This window comes from Quercus robur, chromosome 2 (assembly GCF_932294415.1).
Source record: "Quercus robur chromosome 2, dhQueRobu3.1, whole genome shotgun sequence".
In the NCBI taxonomy this organism is placed as follows: domain Eukaryota; kingdom Viridiplantae; phylum Streptophyta; class Magnoliopsida; order Fagales; family Fagaceae; genus Quercus; species Quercus robur.
Window position 1 is genome coordinate 69,171,311 of NC_065535.1, and position 9,939 is coordinate 69,181,249.

Below are 9,939 nucleotides of genomic sequence, written 5' to 3' on the forward strand. Positions count from 1 at the left end.
ATTATTGATGGCATCTTCAATCCTAGTTCCACAATCACACAATTCTCCAAAAGAACTAATAAGTAACGACAGGAGCCAACTATTATATGCCGGAAGCAAATTCTTGATAATCATGTTGATTTGGTCTTTCTCATTTGGCCTATTGACCATCCTTGATGCCTTTCCTTTCCACCTAGTTATATATTCGGAAAATGTCTCCCCCACCCCTTATTTTGTGGTCTCCAAGTCTCTTAAAGTTACATCAATCATAGTATTGAAGATGAATTGATCCACAAACAATTTCACTAGCTCATTCCACACTTTAGTTTTGCTAGGATCCAAGCTATAGTACCATCATGACGCACCTTTTGTGAGTGAGAGGGGAAATGCATGCCAAGTTTGCTTCTTATACAACCCTTTCATTTTAACAATGCTTAGATATCTCCTAACATGTTGTTTTGGATCTCCAGTTCCATCAAATTTTTCCGCATAAAAAATCTTGAATTTTGGAGGCAATGCGATGGGAGTCTTTGAACTTATACCCCCCATGTTATAGAGGCAATCATCCATCCTGGGGCCTTATGGAAGGCTAGTTGCATCTTTTCTATCTTTTCTTTCATAGCCACGGTCTTTATGGTTAGCTTCTCAAATTTCTTGTTCCTTTCATAATTGGCTTTGTCTCTTTCATCACAACCTTCGACTTCTACATGTGCAGCCTTCTTTGGCTTGGTTTCTTCTAGCTTGGTGAGGCAACCCCCAATCTTCTTGAGAACATTGCTTTGCTCCTCTATTGCGGTCTCATCATTAATTGGAGCAACCATTGTTACTTGAGATGATTCCCCTTCTTGAAATACTTCTTCTTGATGTGTGTCCTCAATCTTGACCAAGCGACTTCTGTGTTTCTCTTGGACCCAAATTAGAATGGGGACGTGTTTACTTGATCTTGGCGGTGCAATGAAACCTGAAAAGAAGTCCCATCTTTATTAAGTTCATGTCCCAATTAAAAGATTCTTTTCAACTTTTAGATGTCCTTAGATAGTCTTTAAGTCCATTTTAATGAAAGTCCAATTACAAAATCACTCCCTTTCCTCTCATGAACCTTGCCCCTTATTTCATTTGGGCTTTAGTCCATTTACAATAATGCTCTCACCTTACTCTCGTGGGCTTTCATTAGAATGTACTTAGAGAATTTCAACACTTTGTCTCAAATATGGGCCTACAATGTATTCATCACATTTGGGCTCTTCTTTCTCATTTTATTGTCATCAATTTTTTTTTTTTTTTTTTTGAAGTAGCCTTCGAGCTAGAATATATTGTAGCCTTTCCTTCAAAGTCCATGAATTTCTCATCATTTTGGCCCTATGCATACAACAAGGAGGCCTAAGATTTGGAAATTTCATTCGACTTTGTAGGATGTTGGATAAGTCCATAGCATATTTGTTACCTTAAGTCCAAGACCTTATTTTTCAAAAAGTCTTTTGGTTTAGGCTTATGATAGTAATTAGGCTATGCTCTTATGAACCTTTTGAGTTAAGATATACCTTTGGATCTTGGGATAAGTCACTTATATGTGAGAACATCTTTTCCTTTATCCAAAATGTCTTAAGGTATGCCATAACTTTTGAGTCATCCTTTGATTTTATACCTTTTACTTTATCCTTTAGAATTAGGTGAGCACAAGATATATGGTTGAATAAACAAGAGATATAAATGGTATCCTCCTTTGATGGAATCTAGAATCACTTTAAGTGTGGGTAGGCTCCGTAAAGCTAAAAAGATAGACAAGTAGGTCACTCAAAACTAGGTGGGCCATAATTCCAACCAAGGGCCTAAATGGACCTTTGTGGATTGGTGGTTGTTGGGTTAAGATAGCTTAACCCTAGTTAATTATTCAATTACCCAAGTTGATTAATTAAGTTTAATTGCATGCAAATTGTGAAGGCACCAAAATCACCAAAAATACTAAGTGCAATGGAAAATAAATTAGACACGGTAATTTGTTGACAAATGGGGAAAACCTTGCAAGGCAAAAACCTCATCGAGTGATTTTAAGGTCACCACTCCCAAGAACCCACTAATCAACAATCAAGCGGTTATAAGTATAAGGAATCTTACCAACTACCCTGGCATATCCCAAAATACCAACCTACAGTTGAACCTTTGCTCCAATACCCAATTAGACTTGATTTTGTGGTAGCCTTCTTTCCATTATGCACAAACCTCCAATTTGTGACTAACCCTTTGCACGGATCCCAATACGTGACTAACTCCAGCAATTTGAACAGATGTTGTTGGCTGCAAAGTTCTTTACTTCATCAACAATGAAGATTAGGAAGAACTTGGTTACAAAACCCTATGGCGTACAAACGGAGTAGCTTCACACAGAGAAAATAAGTCTTTTGGTCTCTATATCTGTATGTGATGGCTCTTAAAATAAGCCTTATATATGTCTAAGGTTGTGAAAAAATAAACCTTAAACAAATACAAAAGCCTGGGTCGAATTTCAAATCTGGAAATTCTAAAATCGTAATTCTTGATAGATCGAGTTGTTGTTGAGCTATCTATCGAGATTCACATTAAGTCTCGATAGCAGACTTCTGTCGAGCTATCTGTCAAGACTTAATGAACAGCTTTTCTTCACTTGTTTCTTGGACCAATCTTCATATTTTTAATACTTGACTTGAACAACATGTTTCTTGAAGTACTAAACTTATCTTAGATCTACCCAATTACAAGCATTTTTTCAAAGGATTAGCCAATTACAATAAAATATGACCCTAACAGTGGCAAACTATTAACTCAAAGCCCATCATAGGCAACGACACACATTGTGAGTTGGTGGGATGAACTTCAAAAGACTTTGGCCTAAATAAAGTGTACTCATCTTCCCACTCATCCCCAATTGAGGTAAAGGGATAAAAGAATCTAGTGAAGTGTGTGCAAACAAGTATTGAACAAGCCTTTATTAAGATTAAGAAACAGGATACATTGGAATCAAACTCTCTATCCCTAGTGGAGTCACCACTGTGGGCGCAATGCATTGTGCTTGAGGGCTTTTAGGGAATATGCCTCGGCCAAGTGGACCGGAGTAGAGAAACAAGGAGTCACCACCTAATTTTATGGTCTAGGAAACATGAATATAGCACCCTTATATGGAAAGACTAATCTTACTATTAGAGTATGGATTCGAAGTTTAGGTACAATTTTAGGAAGGTGTTAAGTACCCAAAATCGCCCAACCCGTGGGTCGGCTTCCACTCATTGTGTCCTACATCTTGATCCTATTAAAGGCACATCCAGCATTGCATCTTAACACACACACACACGCACTAGCATAAATCTAAGCATACAACATGTCATTTCATCCCAACCCTAACATACATCTATCATGCTTATTACCACATCACAAACCATAGCATACATCTATCACAATGCAGCAAACAAAACAGGACAACAAGTATACATGGCAGAAGCACAAACATGGCAAGATCCAAATAAACATGTGATTACATTAAGAACAAATCATCCAAGCAAACATGTTCATATTCATTATCAAACATGTACCCAATGTGTGTTCATGTGAATGCATGACTTACCTCACTTACCTTACTACATCTCAGCACCTATGTATTAATGAATGAACATGTGAATGCATGTTCATGGCATCAAAGCAAGAAAAACAAAGAAAACCCTAATCAAAACATAATCATATGATACAAAAGAAACAAAGATCCTAAATTAGGGTTTCTGGGCATGAGTATACGTGTACATACATAGGCCTGCATACGCAGTCCAATTGTATGTGTACACATGTTTCGAGCCTACACACGCATGAAGAAGCATGTGCATGCAGACACACCCAAAAGAACCCTAATCCAGAAAGCAAGAACAAAAACTAAAAGAGTAACAAATCTAGCAATGTAACATGCTTTAAAATAGAAAACAACTAAAACCTAAACTAAACAAGCATATTAAGACATAAACAAAGGAAAGCAACAAGATTAAAAGCAAGATTAAAGGAAGAAATGAGAGAAAAGAGGTTAAAACATATACCTCAAAATAAAAGCTCTTAAGCTTGATTTTAATTGTTCCCCCTCAATCAAATCTATTCACAACCAAACAAAAATGATTAGTAAATTTCAAAACTCGAGGATCAAGACCAGAAAAGTTCCCAATCAAAATAAAATTGACTTGAGGATATTTTGTAAAAGACTCCCTCTTTGATTCACTATTTCTAATAAATCTTAGGTTTTCCCTTAGGATTTTCTGTTTGTTTTGAAAATGTGTCATGTATGGCTATATATAGTGAGAAAATATGGGTTTGGAATGGCTCCCAGACGATATGGAATTCATTCTAAACTTCAACATTAATGCAGAAATCTTGCCTTTCATAGGTTTCTAGAGCCCTAGTTGTGTACACAGGTCCATGCCTGCATATGCATGCCTCAGACATGCGTACGCATACGCGTGTATGTGTATGCAAGCCTAGGGTTTCCGTGGTCTTTATTTTCCAAAAAATAGATTTATTTTCTCATAAAAATTATATTTTACATTTTAACACCTCTCAAGTCAATTTGTAATCTGATTAGGCCCTAAACCAACCTTGGGCCTTAGAATTTTAGTATGGGCCTTAGAATTTCAATATCATTATGGAACGGGGGCTCGACTCGTAAAGGGTATTGTGGGGCCAGAGAATTTGTAATTCCGGCCCACTTTACATTAGGGCTCAAGGCCCGCGCCAAGGAGAGACGTTGCCGAGGATGTGCAACGAAAGTCCAAATGGCCTAGAGGTGTAGCCGAGGACGATCCTGTCCTCGGCATCCCAAAACTTAGAAGGAAAGAATAGCACGCCATCAAAGGCAGCCCCCAGAGCGCTCCCAGAAGAAAGGGTGAGTATAGTGTAGGAGCGGTTCAAGGAAAAGCTGTCACCTCTGCATTGAACGCGCCAACAAATGTTCTGGTCGCATTAATGGGGAAAGGACCCCTGAATAATGTGGCAACAAAGAACAAAGGAAAGGCTGCCATTACTGCAATTAAGTACTCTACGCCTGACAGGGCCATGCTCTTCAGCTTTTACAACCACCCCCAACCACTTTGGGTATGGGTGAACAAGACAAGTATCAGCCCTAAAAAGCTGAACTTACACGTGGACGTTTAAGAGAGGGGAAAAGCTAGTATAAAAGGAGAAGGAAGCAGCCAGAAAAAGGGGGGGGGGGCATAATGTATCGTCTCTAGGACCATTGAAACCTAGCGGAAAAGGAATAAGAAGAACATTAAGCTCCTCGGACGAGGTCCAAGGACTGGAGCCACCCAGGCCAGGCCGAGGAGAATGTCTTCTTGGATACGCTCAGTTCACCACTATGTGATCATCATGAACACCATGACTAACGACTGTCAGTTCATCAAGGCCTAGCCTTTTAGCCCACTCTCTACAAATTTATTGTTTGGGCCTTTAACGTTCGAACCCAATACTCCTTGGGGATCGTTACAAATCGAGTCCTTACAGGTACAAAACACGGTATCTACAATCTAGGTTCCTATTAGTCTTAAGAATGCAAGATATTAACCTAACCGAGGCATTTTGTGTCCGAAGATAGTATCCTGACTTGGTACTATTATGGTAGTTGTACACCCAATTAATATCACGGTGAGTGAGGCAAACGTTCATCTTTTCATTTATACAAGCCACACTATTGACTATCCTAAAAAGGATGGGAAAGTACTAGGCAAGGCTGATTCTAAAAAACAATAGAAACTTCTGCATTACTTTGTCCATAGGGAACCTCATTTCTCCTTCTATGAAAGCTATCATGGGAATGGCAACTGTGCCAAACCTCTTCTTAAGAAGATGCTCCCCAACTTCACAGTGTTCAAAGTGAACATCATCAGGAATATTGTAATTAGCTATAAAAGTCTTTATCCTTTTAGCCACCTTCAACATTAATGGCTGCATGGGGAACCTGAAACACTAGAGACATGCCCCATCAGTGGATTTGATGTGCAAGTACATGTGAAAAGGATGGGCACATACCGAGTTTCCTGCCAATATCTTTCTTCCTATCAATTTGGTAGGATCCAAAACCCCACGTTTCTAAAGGATGAGGAAAGTGGGATTTGGGGGGCTATTGTGAGGACCAAAAGGACATACAACAAATTAAGCCTTAATTTGACTCTAATTAGGCCCAACTAGAGGTTTGAATGAGCTATGCAAGCCCACTAAAACCGAGGGAAAAGATCATCCAAAGAATTAGCTAGTTCGAAGAAGGAGCTAGGAGATGGAAAAGCCAAGGAATTTACAAAGTTCATGGACCAAGTTGAATGTATCAGTTCAAGGAAAGAATAGTAATTGACTGGATATGTCTTGGAGGAAACTTCCTGGCAAAGATACCATCACCTTCGCATTAAATGCAATGCACCAACTAAGCATGTCGTATTAATGGCTGAACGACCCCTGAATAGCACCATCACAACTTGTTACCTATTCAGCATGGCCTTAAAAGGAAGGGAGGAGAAGGATGGGACAAGTATCCTAGAGAAGAATCACCCACCATCCAGGTGGAAGGCCAGGATAAAGAAGAGATACCCCCTGTATAAGTGGCTGATCCAGAAATTAGGAGAAAGAGAGAGAGAATACAGTGAGTATTGAGTGAGAATTCAACCTTGTATTTGCCTAAGTATATAAGCTCCTTGGTAATTCCAAGGAAGAAGTAATAAAGCAAAAACTTGTTTCGTCACCTAATTTGTCCCATGGTGTTGTTTATTATAAGTTCATTGTGAGAAATTATTTTTTTAACCTCAATTGTTGATCCAGAAACTCACTTCTATAAATTAATTATTATGGATATTAATCTAGCCCACGTATTTTTTAGGCCCCTTGGATTTTAGCCCATACAACAATAATCTTCTTTTATAGTAGAAAATGGTAGCTTAATTTGTTGGATAATGTTTTGGGAGTTTTTTTTTTTTTTTTTTTTTTAATTTTGAAATATTTTTTTAAAAAAATTGTTATAAAAAAGCGTGGTAACTGTTTGATGAGTCAAAAATTTACGATCGTCACTAAGTTGAAACTGTCATTAACCAAGAGACGATGTTATGCATTTATTACTTTTATTGATGACAAAGCGTAACAGATGGAGCAACGATCACAAAATGAGCTATGAACTTCAGACAAAGATTTTGTAATGCACTAGCCATTCAGCATAAATATAACAATTCATTGCCCATTAATGAGGCACACAATTATAAAAGAAAAAGCAACAGAAGCGAAAGGGACACACAAAGACTCTACGAAAATCACTCTCTAGTCTATTTCTCTCTAAAATCTTTCTTCCTTATTGACTTAAGCATCAGAGGTGGTTTGGCTAATGCCATACCAGCATGTTACTCTTCCACCCAGTTCATTTTGCAAGTTCTCCTCCAACAGAGACGACCCTAATCACAACTTCGTCCATCCGCTACGATGAAGAGCTCAACTGCTGATTTTTTGCATCATCAATTTGGTGCCATCTATGGGAATCGCTAATCATTCAAGCCATCTTTCCCAATGACAAAAGAGTTCCTCGAAGTACGAGATGGAATCAGAAATCGCACAACAGCAAGAAGCTGTACAACAACAACAAATCCAGGCCCTCTTGGCCAATGTGGAAAAGCTGACTCGCCAGAATGAAGAACTGCAAAAGACAATGGAATCCCAAAATGCAAAACGTCGGCGAAAAGGTGAAAACCAGAATGAAAGAGAATCAAACTCTTAAGCCAACAGGCGAGACAGGACCTTAGGAGAAGATTCTTCTAGGATAGAGAATGAGCTTCGCAACATGAGGAAGGAGATGAACTAGTTAAAAAGTGCCATGAAGGACAAAGGTGGGGAGAATTTGGATGAGATGATTCGAAGGATGGACACACCATTTACTACTGAAGTACTGAACCATCCCCTCCCACTGAAATTCTGCCTCCCACAATTGGAGTCGTATGATGATTCTAAGGATCCCTTAGATCACATTGAATCATTCAAGACATTGATACTATTGCAGATGACCCCAAACGAGGTGATGTGCAGGGCATTCCCAACGACATTGAAAGAAGCAGTTAGAGTATGGTTCAGCAAGATACCCCCAGGAGCTATTGCAAATTTTGAACAACTCAGCAAGGGTTTTGTTCGTCATTTCATTAGGGGACAAAGACACAAAAAGCCAACTGGTCATCTTCTCAACATTCAACAAGCAGAAGGAGAATCACTAAGATAGTATGTTACCCGATTCAATAGGGAACTACTATAGGTAGATGAAACTGAAGACCAAATCATCCTAACAACTTTCCATGAGGGTTGTTGCTTGGGGATTTCATCTTCTCAATCACTAAAAGTCCACCAAAAACAATCACGGAATTGCTCCGAAAAGCTCAGAAGTACATGAATGCTGAAGATGCAATGAATGCAGAAGATGCAATGCTCGCAAAAGAAATGAAAGGAAAAAGGAAGAGAGACGAAGGAACAAGCAGCAATCACGATAAGAAGAAAAAGACACAAAGTGTTGGGCAGACCACAGGGAAAAAGAAGGAACTTCTAGATAAGAAGTCAAAGTTCACCAACTTTACTCCTCTAGTAATGCCAATTGAGCAGGTCCTGATGCAGATAAGGGATGATCCCTCCTTGCAATGGCTGAAGCCAATCAGCACTCCAACAGAAAGAAAAGACAAGAGCAAGTACTATGGGTTTTGCCAGGACCACGGGCATCGCACTAACAAGTGTAGGCATTTGAAAGACCAGGTGGAGACTTTAATCTGGCAAGGAAAGTTACAGAAGTATGTCAGGAAAATGGAGCCTGACAGATACCAACGAAAGGACGATAAAGACAGAAATCAGGAAGTAGGAGATAGCAAACCTCCTACAGGAGAAATAAAGACGATCTCGAGAGGACTAACAGCAAGTGGAACATTAAAGTCCCTGAAAAAAGCCCATGGGAGAGAAATAAACAATATCCATTCGTGGGTCCCTCCAATGAAGATGCCAAAGAATGACGAACTTGATATTGTTTTCTCGGAAAGAGAAGGTTACGGCATCAAGCAACCCCATGACGATCCATTGGTAAGCATGCTCAGAGTAAAAGAATTCAACATCCATCGGGTGCTCATTAACAACCGAAGCTCAGCAGATATCATTTACTTACCTACGTTTCAGCAAATGAAACTGGATAAGAAAAGAATCAAACCTTTCACCTCGCCTCTGGTTAGCTTCACGGGGGATAGAATCGTTCCTAGGGACATCGTCACTCTAACCATAATTATAGGCACTTACCCAGCACAAGTCACCAAGGAAATTGATTTCCTTATAGTTGATTGCCTTTCAACATACAACATCATCTTGGGAAGACCTGCACTCCACAGGTTAAAAGCAGCGACATCAACATATTACTTGAAGGTGAAGTTTCCAACAACCCATGGAGTAGGAGAAATCAAAGGAGACCAAGTTCTGGCAAAGGAGTGCTACCAAGCTACCTTAGCATCTGGGGAGAACCACACATGGGTGATCAATGAACTAGAGCCCATCCCCAAACCGTCAAAACACCACAGGAAGTTGAGATCGTCCCAAGAGATTTGACAAAGGTATTGAAAATAGGATCAGCACTCCCAACTCTAGAGAAAAAGAAGATGGTTTCCTTCTTAAGGGCAAACCAAGATGTTTTCGCCTGTAAACACAAGGATATGCCCAGAATTGATAGGAAGATCATACAGCATTGTCTCAACGTCAACCCAGAAAGCAAACCTGTGCCACAGAAGTAGAGAATATTTGCACTAGAGTGCAACAAAGCAGTAACTAAGGAAGTAGATAAGCTACTAGAAGCTGGTTTCATCAGGGTAGTCTTCCACCCAGATTGGCTAGCAAACATAGTAATGGTAAAAAAGAGCAATGGCAAATGGAGGATGTGCGTTGATTTCACAGACTTGAACAAAGCCTGCCCAAAGG

General features: G+C 39.5%; 1 protein-coding gene across 1 annotated transcript; it reads left to right on the forward strand.

Annotated features, from left to right (window-relative positions):
* The first annotated feature begins 8,436 nt into the window (after positions 1–8,436).
* Positions 8,437–9,573, forward strand: LOC126702362 (uncharacterized). The gene has a single exon (XM_050401057.1). The coding sequence runs from the start codon at positions 8,437–8,439 to the stop codon at positions 9,571–9,573; it is 1,137 nt and encodes a 378-aa protein (XP_050257014.1).
* The last annotated feature ends 366 nt before the right edge of the window (positions 9,574–9,939 follow it).